General features: G+C 44.0%; 1 protein-coding gene across 5 annotated transcripts in view; it reads left to right on the plus strand.

The window, feature by feature from the left end:
- shdb (Src homology 2 domain containing transforming protein D, b) overlaps window positions 1–12736 on the plus strand; it is a 113200-nt gene that overhangs the window by 42872 nt on the left and 57592 nt on the right. For all 5 annotated transcript variants that reach the window (XM_061883179.1, XM_061883180.1, XM_061883181.1 and 2 more), the window contains one exon: window positions 6000–6236. In XM_061883179.1, the coding sequence (XP_061739163.1) occupies window positions 6000–6236 (237 nt within the window). The remainder of the gene's footprint in view (window positions 1–5999; window positions 6237–12736) is intronic.

Genomic DNA, 12736 nt, shown 5'->3' on the forward strand with positions numbered 1-12736 from the left:
GATGCTAAGACAGACATGGCACAGAGATGTATGGATAACCTGTAGATGCATTTGCAACGATTAAGTCAATGAAATCACAAAGGTGAGTTTTGTTAATGTTGTTGACTAATGTGCTAATCAGACATATTTGGTCGCAGCATGACTGCCAGCTAATCGATGCTAACATGCTACGCTAATCGATGCTAACATGCTATTTACGCTAGCTTTATGTACATTTGAAACTAGATACCCACATTTAATGCGAAACAAACACTTACCAATCGACATATTTAAGTTGCTCCAGTGTCACAAGATGCAAAAGTCCTGATCGTTTGGTCCGCACATTTTACCGGCGATGCTAATAAGGCAGCCATGCTATGGGCCACTTCATTAGGTACACCCAAGCTATGGCCGAATAGCGTCAATAGCTATTCGCTCAACAGCTTCAGTTTCTTCTTCAATTTTGTTTTCGCTATCTGCCTCCATACTCCGACCATCTGTTTCAATACATGCGTAATCTGTTGAATCGCTTAAAATCCGAGTCTGAATCCGAGCTAATGTCGCTATATTTTGCCGTGGTAACCGCCGTGTTGTTTGTATTGGCAGCCCTGTATGACGTCACAGGGAAATGGACAGTCGCATCGCAAATAGCGAAAATCAAGAACTTTAAAGCTTTTTTTTAGGGATATTCCGGGAGGTGTAAAATTTTGAAAAAAACTTCGAAAAATAAAACAAGCTACTGGGAACTGATTTTTATTGTTTTTAACCCTTTTGAAATTCTGATAATGTTCCCCTTTAAAGAAAGAGTTTTAATTACTACCCCCAGTTTGGATTTTATGAGCCCGCAAAGAACCATTGCGCTGCTGCTGTTGTCACAAAATGGCGCCTTTCTGCTCAGACAAAACTGTAGGACTGTCATACACACATGAAACAAAAACCTCAATATAGGTCTCACTGAGACCTATATTTCATACACTGACCGCCCCCAACTAAAATCAACAGGACGTTTGCTATTCCCACTTCAATAAAACAACTGCATTACATTCACCATCCATTAGAGCAGTGGTTCTTAACCTGGGTTTGACCGAACCCTAGGGGTTCGGCGAGTCAGCCTCAGGAGTTCGACGGAGCCTCTGCCAGGTCAAGACACACCAGACTCATCGTATGAATAAAAATTTATCGGCTTTATGGATACGGCAACAGCAGAAGTCAGACTAATTTGGATCTGTGTAATATGTTATGAGTTCATGCACTGTGTTTGGTTTTGTTCTTTGAACAAGGTAATGTTGATGCACGGTTCATTTTGTGCCCCAGTAAAAAAAACATAAATTTGTCTTGAATTTAAAAAAAAAATAAAACATTTGATTTTTCACTGAAGAAGGGTTCGGTGAACGTGCATATGAAACTGGTGGGGTTCGGTATCTCAAACAAAGTTAAGAACCACTGCATTAGAGTCTCAAAATGATAGCACCAAGGCATCCTTGTAAAGTGGCTTGGGCATTTTATAACTGTTATTACTATGAGACTGATGTATTACACATGTGTATACAACTTTTTCTCTGTGTAATAATCCATCCATCCATCTTCTACCGCTTATCTGGGCTTGGGTCGCGGGAGCAGCAGCCAAAGCGGTCCCATCCATCACTGCTTGCAGCTTTAATTTTCCTTAGTTTTTTTTATTTGTCAATCCAGCCAAATAATAGCAGTTAAGCTGTCACCTTGTGTAAATGGTAAATAAAAACAGAATACAATGATTTGCAAATCCTTTTCCTTTTCAATTGAATAGACTGCAAAGACAAGATATTTCATGTTCACACTGAGAAACTTCCTTTTTTTTTTTGTGCAAATAATCATTAACTTGCAAAAAAAGTTGTCACGGGGCATTTTTACCAGTGTGTTACATGGCTTTTCCTTTTAACAACACTTAGTAAAGGTTTGGGAAATGAGGAGACACATTTTTGAAGCTCTTCCCGGGGGATCCCGAGGCGTTCCCAGGCCAGCCGGGAGACATAGTCTTCCCAACGTGTCCTGGGTCTTCCCCGTGGCCTCCTACCGGTTGGACGTGCCCTAAACACCTCCCTAGGGAGGCGTTCGGGTGGCATCCTGACCAGATGCCCGAACCACCTCATCTGGCTCCTCTTGATGGCCTGGGAACGCCTCGGGATCCCCCGGGAAGAGCTAGACGAAGTGGCTGGGGAGAGGGAAGTCTGGGTTTCCCTGCTTAGGCTGTTGCCCCCGCGACCCGACCTCGGATAAGCGGAATATGATGGATGGATGGATGGATTTTTGAAGCTTTTCTGGTGGAATTCTTTCCCATTCTTGCCTGATGTACAGCTTAAGTTGTTCAACAGAGTAGACTAGAACTAAAATCACGGCGAAAGAATTAGTGGCACAAAACACGTCTTTCTGTGGCAGCGTCAGAGAACGTTGCACATGTAAACAAACTATGGTGAGTTCAAGGACCGCCAAAATTAGTAGGACTCGCCAATTATTCTCATCAGTGAAGCATGTTTGTATAAACACTGGAATTTCTAACACAGTTTTTGCCCCAAGTGGAGGAGTTCAAGTACCTCAGAGTCTTGTTCACGAGGATGGTGAGATCGACAGGCGGATCGGTGCGGCGTCTTCAATAATGCGGACGCTGTATCGATCCGTTGTGGTGAAGAAGGAGCTGAACCGGAAGGCAAAGCTCTCAATTCACCGGTCGATCTACGTTCCCATCCTCACCTATGGTCATGAGCCTTTGGGTCAGGACCGAAAGGACAAGCGGCCCAAATGATTTTCCTCCGCCGGGTGGCGGGGCTCTCCCTTAGAGATAGGGTGAGAAGCTCTGCCATCCAGAAGGAACTCAGAGTAAAGCCGCTGCTCCTTCACATGGAGAGGAGCCAGATGAGGTGGTTTGGGCATGTGGTCAGGATGCCACCTGTAGATTCCTAAAGTAGCCTTAAGCTTGACGCTCCTTTACTATCACATTCACTCCGCTTGCTGCGGCAACAACAAAACAAAACTCCAGACGTTCTTCTTCGTTTGCATAGTTTACTTGTGATCTTAATAATTCAAAACATAAACCAGTCAGAAGCTCTGCCATCCGGGAGGGACTCAAAGTAAAGCCGCTGCTCCTTCACATCGAGAGGAGCCAGATGAGGTGGTTCGGGCATCTGGTCAGGATGCCACCCGAACGCCTCCCTAGGGAGGTGTTTAGGGCACGTCCAACCGGTAGGAGGCCACGGGGAAGACCCAGGACACGTTGGGAAGACTATGTCTCCCGGCTGGCCTGGGAACGCCTCGGGATCCCCCGGGAAGAGCTAGACGAAGTGGCTGGGGAGAGGGAAGTCTGGGTTTCCCTGCTTAGGCTGTTGCCCCCGCGACCCGACCTCGGATAAGCGGAAGATGATGGATGGATGGATGGATAAACCAGTCAAGATGTGGGAACAAATGAATGACAAAATAAAGAGAGTTTGTTGCAGTACTAGTTAGAAAAAGTATGAATGAGAAAAAGTATGAGTGAGGTCAAAAAACTGTGTGGCTCGATTCCACCGCACCTGACAGCCATTACCCATAACACCTTGCGTCCATAAACGACCTTACCTCACAGATCCTTCCGCCATATATGCACTTAAAACAGTTACGTCATCAAATCATTTTGACAAATGTAATAATTACAACTAAAGTGAGCTTTATATAATTACTCTAAGCATTCAATATATACATTTTCTTATCATGCAAATAAAGTAAATAGTCCCATTTTGATTGAATAAACATAAAGCACCTTCCATAAAATGTAAATTAATTTAAACAGCATTTAGGCTCCTACACCACCCAAACGCCTCCCTGAGGAGGTGTTTAGGGCACGTCCAACCGGTAGGAGGCCACGGGGAAGACCCAGGACACGTTGGGAAGACTATGTGTCCAGGCAGGCCTGGGAATGCCTCGGCATCCCCCGGGTGGAGCTGAGGGAAGATCATTTGTTCCCTCAGCTGTTGTCTTTTATAAATGAGCTCCTTAAACAAGCTTAGCTGCCATGTAGTCACTTTAGTGGGATGCGACGTGTGATTAGTTTTTATTGTATTACAAAAGTTTTTAGTTTTTAGCTTTATGATGGTTTGTATGTTGTATTTATTTTATGTATTTGTACCTTGTTTTTACTGTTGTACCTCGTTTTTTACTGTTGTACCTCGTTTTTACTGTTGAACCTCGTTTTTACTGTTGAACCTTGTTTTTTTTTTGTTGTACCTCGTTTTTACTGTTGAACCTTGTTTTTAATGACTACTTGTTATGTTTGCTACTGGGGAAGGCGACGGCACAGCGAAGGAATGTCAAGTTCAACAGGTTTATTTGAAGACTTGATGATTACGTGGAGTGTGTATGCTACTATGTGTTTGCATGGGAGACTATGTGTGGAATTGATCATAAGTAGATACCGTAAGGTTTGTTGAGGTGCGTGTTGGTTGAAAAGGGTGTCCAAATCCGAGAGGGAACAAGCCAGAGGGAGTCCAAAATCCAAGCGAGGGGCCCGAGGCAGGAGAGCGAGTCCAAAGTCCATAAACGAGGTTGGGGGATCCAGGAAGACAAAGGGAGGCCAGAAGGGAAGCAGCGGTGGTGACACGACCACTGTGGAAGAGCAGGAGAAACAGGATCAGGAAAAACACAAGGAAGTAGTCACGAGGAAGTCTGAGACACGAAGGTAGTTTACGTTCCGACATCGAGGAGTCAGCGTCGGCCATCTTTATACTGCCCTCCTTCATTGGCATCAGGTGTGGCCTGCAGTCGGCTGCAGCGGAAAGTGGGCGTGGTCCGCTTGATGAGTGTGTGAAGTGAAGTGAATTATATTTATATAGCGCTTTTCTCTAGTGACTCAAAGCGCTTTACATAGTGAAACCCAATATTTAACTTGCATTTAAACCAGTGTGGGTGGCACTGGGAGCAGGTGGGTAAAGTGTCTTGCCCAAGGACACAACGGCCATAACTAGGATGGCACAAGCGGGAATCGAACCTGCAACCCTCAAGTGGCTGGCACGGCCACTCTACCAACCGAGCTATACCGCCCCATGTGGGAGTGTCTGGTGTTTGCAGTGGATCTTCTGCGTGCACTTGCAGCAGCAGGAAGCACAGCGTGTGTGCGTGATACAACACTACTGCTGCAAACCAAATTGCCCCTCGGGGACAATAAAAATTTGAAAAAAAAAAAGGGAAGTCTGGGCTTCCCTGCTTAGGCTGCTGCCCCCGCGACCTGACCTCGGATAAGCGGAAGAAGATGGATGGATGGATGGAACATTTTTAACAATTAGGAAGGTGTGTGTCATGTTTGTCCTCCTACAGAAACCATGTTAAAACCAAAAATATATTTTTTCCATCATCTTTTTGACATTTTCACACATTTTTGAAAAAGCTCCAGAGCCACTTGCGGCTCCAGAGCAACGGGTTGCCGACCCCCGCACTAAAATTGAGCCCGGTACAGTTTGAAAAGCACCGCTTCGTATCCTTCCCCCCTGACTGAGTGCAGTGGCACCACTCAGACAAAAGATGCCGACTCCTTCATTTTCTCCCCTCCCCGCCTCCTCTCCGGTAACACCTGTTCCTAAAGGGTACATTTTTGAGGCCATCAGATAAAAGCGCCATTAGTGCTTGTCTCTGCAGCTGCGAGGCTCCTGGTGATGAGATGCGGAGATCTGATTAGCTTCTGCTCGCGTCAATAATCCTTTTGTCCCACGGCCATATTTGACTCCAAGAAATATTCCTCAGTGGGCACCTGCTGAGAAAGTGATGAACATGTTCACGAGGGATTGCTGCAGGGGGGGGGGGGGGGGGGGGGGTCGTGTGCACGAGTGCACGCCTTTTGGAACTCAAAGCCTTGTTAAGCCCCCGATATGAGATTCTGAGCCCGCCGCAAGCTGCGCAAATACCATCCGTCCCGCTCCTTTCATTCAAGGCATGTCTGCGCTCTTCAGCAACAGCCCTGGTTTTGATATCAGCACGTAGGATTATCCTGATCTGAGGATGTTTTGCATCTGCCTCGACAGAACTGCAGCGCGGCCCCGCAGGAGGAGGAGGCGGAACAGGACAGAAACGGGGCGGTCTGCAGCTGTACGACACCCCGTACGAAGACGGGCGAGGCCGACATCCGGGCTTCCTGTTCGGCGAGATCCTGGAGGAAGGCAAGGAGAACAGCAGGCTGCCGCAGGATGACGAAAGACCGGCGGACGAGTACGACCAACCCTGGGAATGGAAGAAGGATCACATCTCCAAAGCTTTCGCAGGTAAGATGGGCTCAATCACACCGGTCACACGGTGGAATGTTCTAGTACAGGGGAACCTCAACTTAAGCTCAACTTGTTCCATGACCGAGCTTGTCACTCCAGACATTCGTATCGCAAATCAATGTATTCTGTGCTCGGTCCTCCCAAGAAATACAATTCTAACATACGTACAACCTTCATTTCAATCTGTCAATCAATCAATGTTTACTTATATAGCCCTAAATCACGAGTGTCTCAAAGGGCTGCACAAGCCACAACGACATCCTGGGCTCAGATCCCAAATCAGGGCAAGGAAAAACTCAACCCAATGGTGCTATGGACGTCGAGTGGATCTAGCATTATACTGTGAGAGTCTAGTCCATAGTGGATCTAACATAGTAGTGTGACAGTGTAGTCCTTAGTGGATCTAACATAATAGTGTGAGAGTCTAGTGCATAGTGGATCTAGCATTATACTGTGAGAGTCCAGTCCATAGTGGATCTAACATAGTAGTGTGACAGTGTAGTCCTTAGTGGATTTAACATAATAGTGTGAGAGTCCAGTCCATAGTGGATCTAACATAGTAGTGTGAGAGTCTAGTGCATAGTGGATCTAACATAGTAGTGTGACAGTGTAGTCCTTAGTGGATTTAACATAATAGTGTGAGAGTCCAGTCCATAGTGGATCTAACATAATAGTGTAAGAGTCTAGTGCATAGTGGATCTAACATAGTAGTGTGACAGTGTAGTCCTTAGTGGATTTAACATAATAGTGTGAGAGTCCAGTCCATAGTGGATCTAACATAATAGTCAGAGTCCAGTCCATAGTGGATCTAACATAATAGTGTAAGAGTCTAGTCCATAGTGGATCTAACATAATAGTGTAAGAGTCTAGTCCATAGTGTATCTAACATAATAGTGTGATAGTCCAGTCCGTAGTGGATCTAACATAATATTGTGAGAATCCAGTCCATAGTGGATCCAACATAATAATGTAAGAATCCAGTCCATAGTGGATCTAACATAATAGTGAGAGTCCAGTCCATAGTGGATCTAACATAATATTGTGAGAGTCCAGTCCATAGTGGATCTAACATAATATTGTGAGAGTCTAGTCCATAGTGGATCTAGCATAATAGTGAGAGTCTAGTCCATAGTGGGGCTAGCAGGAGACCATCCCGAGTGGAGATAGGTCAGCAGCACAGAAACATCCCTAACCGATGCACAGACGAGCGGTCCACCCCGGGTCCCGACTATGGACAGCCAGCGCTTCATCTGTGGTCACCGAATCTGTGCCCCTCCCTCCACGAAAAGAAACGGCAGATCAACTGGTCTAAAAGGGGATTCTATTCAAAGGCTAGAGTATACAAATGAGTTTTAAGATAGGACTTAAATGCTTCTACTGAGGTAGCATCTCTAACTTTTACCGGGAGGGCATTCCAGAGTACTGGAGCCCGAACAGAAAACTCTCTATAGCCCACAGACTTTTTTTGGGCTTTGGGAATCACTAATAAGCCGGAGTTCTTTGAAGGCAGATTTCTTGCCGGGACATATGGTAAAATACAATCAGCAAGATAGAATGGAACTAGACCCTTTAGTATTTTATACGTAAATAGTAAAACCTTAAAGTCACATCTTAAGTGCACAGGAAGCCAGTGCAGGTGAGCCAGTATAGGCGTAATATGATCAAACTTTCTTGTTCTTGTCAAAAGTCTAGCAGCCGCATTTTGTACCAACTGTAATCTTTTAATGCTAGACATAGGGAGACCCCAAAATAAAAGGTTACAGTAATGGAGACGAGACGTATCAAACGCATGAATAATGATCTCAGCGTCTTTAGGGGACAGAATGGAGCAAATTTTAGCAATATTACGTAGATGAAAGAAGGCCGTTTTAGTAACGCTTTTAATGTGTGACTCAAAGGAGAGAGTTGGGTCGAAGATAATACCCAGATTTTTTACCGAGTCGCCTTGTTTAATTGTTTGGTTGTCAAATGTTAGAGTTGTATTATTAAATAGAGGTTGGTGTCTAGCAGGACCGATAATCAGCATTTCCGTTTTTTTGGCGTTGAGTTGCAAAAAGTTAGCGGACATCCATTGTTTAATTCATTAGAAAGGAGATTAAAGACAATGCGTCAGCAAGATAGAATGGAACTAGACCCTTTAGTATTTTATACGTAAATAGTAAAACCTTAAAGTCACATCTTAAGTGCACAGGAAGCCAGTGCAGGTGAGCCAGTATATATATATATGTATGTATGTAAAGGTATATACAGTATAGGCGTAATATGATCAAACTTTCTTGTTCTTGTCAAAAGTCTAGCAGCCGCATTTTGTACCAACTGTAATCTTTTAATGCTAGACATAGGGAGACCCGAAAATAATAGGTTACAGTAATGGAGACGAGCCGTAACGAACGCATGAATAATGATCTCAGCGTCTTTAGTGGACAGAATGGAGCGAATTTTAGCGATATTACGTAGATGAAAGAAGGCCGTTTTAGTAACGCTTTTAATGTGTGACTCAAAGGAGAGAGTTGGGTCAAAGATAATACCCAGATTTTTTACCGAGTCGCCTTGTTTAATTGTTTGGTTGTCAAATGTTAGAGTTGTATTATTAAATAGAGGTCGGTGTCTAGCAGGACCGATAATCAGCATTTCCGTTTTTTTGGCGTTGAGTTGCAAAAAGTTAGCGGACATCCATTGTTTAATTCATTAGAAAGGACATTAAAGACAATGCGTCAGCAAGATAGAATGGAACTAGACCCTTAAGTATTTTATACGTAAATAGTAAAACCTTAAAGTCACATCTTAAGTGCACAGGAAGCCAGTGCAGGGGAGCCAGTATATATATATATGTATGTATGTATGTATGTATGTATGTAAAGGTATATACAGTATAGGCGTAATATGATCAAACTTTCTTGTTCTTGTCAAAAGTCTAGCAGCCGCATTTTGTACCAACTGTAATCTTTTAATGCTAGACATAGGGAGACCCCAAAATAATAGGTTACAGTAATGGAGACGAGCCGTAACGAACGCATGAATAATGATCTCTGCGTCGCTAGTGGACAAAATGGAACACATTTTTGCGATATTACGGAGATGAATGGCCGTTTTAGTAACACTCAAACGAGTAGCACATCAGTCTGCTTTTCGGCCCTTGACCAAATTTAGTTTTTTTGCCCAATGTGGCCCCCACCTCAAGAGGTTTGGAGACTGGACACCCCTGCTCTAAAGTAATGGACGTATTGCTTTCCCGTTAAACCAGCAGGGGGGTTCCAAGTGAGCTTCCTGTCTAAATGGGGTGCAGGGTATATTGACACAGATCATTGTAGCAAAGCGGGATATTCTACTACAGCTTGTGTGCGCTTTCACACAAAGATTGTATTGTGTGTAGTCGATACACCTGGAAGTAAGGGATGCGTATTGCATTTCACTTCAACCAGCAAGCGGTTCCAATTGATTCAGGCCCAGTTAGCTCCCTGCCTAAACAGATTGCATTGCAAATGGACACAGAACCCAACAACGGAGGATATTGAATAGAAGAATAGAATAGAATGAACTTTATTGTCATTATGTTTGCATATAACGAGATTAAAGACTCCAACTTAAGGTGCGGTAGTGGGAACAAATATGGGGTGAAATAAATGACATAAGAGGTAATAAAGGAAAAACTAACAATTGAAATAAACAGACTACTATCCAATAAAAATAATAAGCAATTCTGTACAATATACAAAACACTATAGAAGTACAAAATACAAAATACTGTACAATATACAGAGCAAGACAGGAGTACCGAAGTAATAAATAACAATCAGTGACGGACGTATTGCACTCGAAGGGTAGTATTGCACAGTAGGGTATTAGGGCATTATATTGTACAGGGGTGAATTATTATTATTATAAGTTAGAGTTCAACATGGTGACAGCTTTGGGAAAGAAGCTGTCTCTGAGCCTGTTTGTTCTGGCTCTGATGCACCTGTAGCGCCTGCCTGATGGTAGCAAGTCGAACAGGTGGAAGCCAGGGTGTGTGCTGTCCTTGGTAATGTTTTTTGCTCTGTTGAGGCAACGGGAGTTGTGTAAGTCCTTCAGGGAGGGTTTTTTGTGCCAACTTTATGACCTTCTGAATCGCCTGTTTGTCTGCTTCAGTGCAGCTGGCGTACCACACTGTTATGCAGTACGTCAGCAGGCTCTCGACAGCCGAGCGATAGAAGGTCACCATCAGCTGCCTCTCCAGTCTGTTCTTCCTCAGCACCCTCAGGAAATCAATCAATGTTTACTTATATAGCCCTAAATCACTAGTGTCTCAAAGGGCTGCACAAACCACTACGACATCCTCGTTAGGCCCACATAAGGGCAATGAAAACTCACACCCAGTGGGATGTCGGTGACAATGATGACTATGAGAACCTTGGAGAGGAGGAAAGCAATGGATGTCGAGCGGGTCTAACATGATACTGTGAAAGTTCAACATGATACTGTGAAAGTTCAATCCATAATGGATTCAACACAGTCGCGAGAGTCCAGTCCAAAGCGGATCCAACACAGCAGCGAGAGTCCCGTTCACAGCGGAGCTATCAGGAAACCATCCCAAGCGGAGGCGGATCAGCAGCGCAGAGATGTCCCCAGCCGATACACAGGCGAGCAGTACATGGCCACCGGATCGGACCGGACCCCCTCCACAAGGGAGAGTGGGACATAGAAGAAAAATAAAAAAGAAACGGCAGATCAACTGGTCTAAAAAGGGAGTCTATTTAAAGGCTAGAGTATACAAATGAGTTTTAAGGTGAGACTTAAATGCTTCTACTGAGGTGGCATCTCAAACTGTTACCGGGAGGGCATTCCAGAGTACTGGAGCCCGAACGGAAAACGCTCTATAGCCCGCAGACTTTTTTTGGGCTTTGGGAATCACTAATAAGCCGGAGTCCTTTGAACGCATATTTCTTGCCGGGACATATGGTACAATACAATCGGCAAGATAGGATGGAGCTAGACCGTGGAGTATTTTATACGTAAGTAGTAAAACCTTAAAGTCACATCTTAAGTGCACAGGAAGCCAGTGCAGGTGAGCCAGTACAGGCGTAATATGATCAAACTTTCAAATGGAGCCACCGCTGGGCCTTCCGGATGACCGCAGTTGTATTTTGGGTCCAGGACAGGTCAGCAGATATGAGGGTGCCGAGGAACTTGAAGGAGCTGACTCTCTCCACCTCCTCCTCGCCGTTGATGTAGAGGGGGGCGGGGTCTGCAGTGTTCTTCCTGAAGTCAAAGATTAGTTCAACCGTGTGCGCTTTCACACAGAAATCTGAATGTCGTCAGGCCAAGAAGTAATGGGCCTGTAGTGGTGTACAGTATCAACCAGCAGGGGGTCCAGGTCATTCCAGGCCTGTCAGTTTCCTGCCCAAACAGGTTTCAAAAGTGGACTTTCACACAGTGATGCGTCACACTCGCACTTGCAATGCCCATCATTAGTTGTGAAGCACATTTTCAATTGAGACTCATTCATCATACTGAGAGAAACCAACAAATCAATATCTAATCAAGCATTAAAGTGCAAGATTCGAATCATGTCTCTTCCGAACCTTTTTCATAAGACTCTTCCATGGAAGTGGTGATGTGTGTGAGAGCAGTTAAGCCCGGGCTCATAATAGATTTTTGAAAGGGTTGAAAGTGAAATTCCTATCTAATTGTCCCGATCTTATCTTGTTTACTTTCCACCGTCACCACGCGTATCGACGTTTCATGCAGAGAGTGTGACCTTCACTGTCTGCGCTCTTTCAAATCTCTTTTTACTCCCTTGAAACAACTTGGAGTGAGTATTGATTTCTTGCTGTTTGACACGTGACGGACAAAAGTAGTGGAGATGGCGCGCGCTATTGATGAACCCTTAGCGGGAGCAGCTCGGCCGACCACAAATTGCAATTCTGTGAGTGGCTTTTGAACAGTTGTCACCGAGGCGAAATGCGGAAGAAAAAAATGACAGTGGATCTTCGACTTCTCAGTTATTAAACAGGGTTCATGAATTGAAAAGTAAGTATAGTGAAGCAAATTTTTCCATAGGAGACAATGTAAATATGAATAATGGGTTCCAGCCTTGACAAAAGTACATATTTTAGTTCAGATTTGTACACTTTTGAACATATAATAAAGTTCTATGTACAAACCCCGTTTCCGTATGAGTTGGGAAATTATGTTAGATGTAAATAAAAACGGAATACAATGATTTGCGAATCATTTTTAACCCATATTCAGTTGAATATGCCACAAAGACAACATATTTGATGTTCAAACTGATAAACTTTTTTTTTCTGCAAATAATCATTAACTTTAGAATTTGATGCCAGCAACACGTGACAAAGAAGTTGCGAATGGTGGCAATAAATACTGATAAAGTTGAGGAATGCTCATCAAACACTTATATGGAACATCCCACAGGTGTGAAGTTAAGTGAATTATATTTATATAGCGCTTTTTCTCTAGTGACTCAAAGCGCTTTACATAGTGAAAACCAATATCTA

Source organism: Nerophis ophidion, linkage group LG22, assembly GCF_033978795.1.
Source record: "Nerophis ophidion isolate RoL-2023_Sa linkage group LG22, RoL_Noph_v1.0, whole genome shotgun sequence".
NCBI classification, from domain to species: domain Eukaryota; kingdom Metazoa; phylum Chordata; class Actinopteri; order Syngnathiformes; family Syngnathidae; genus Nerophis; species Nerophis ophidion.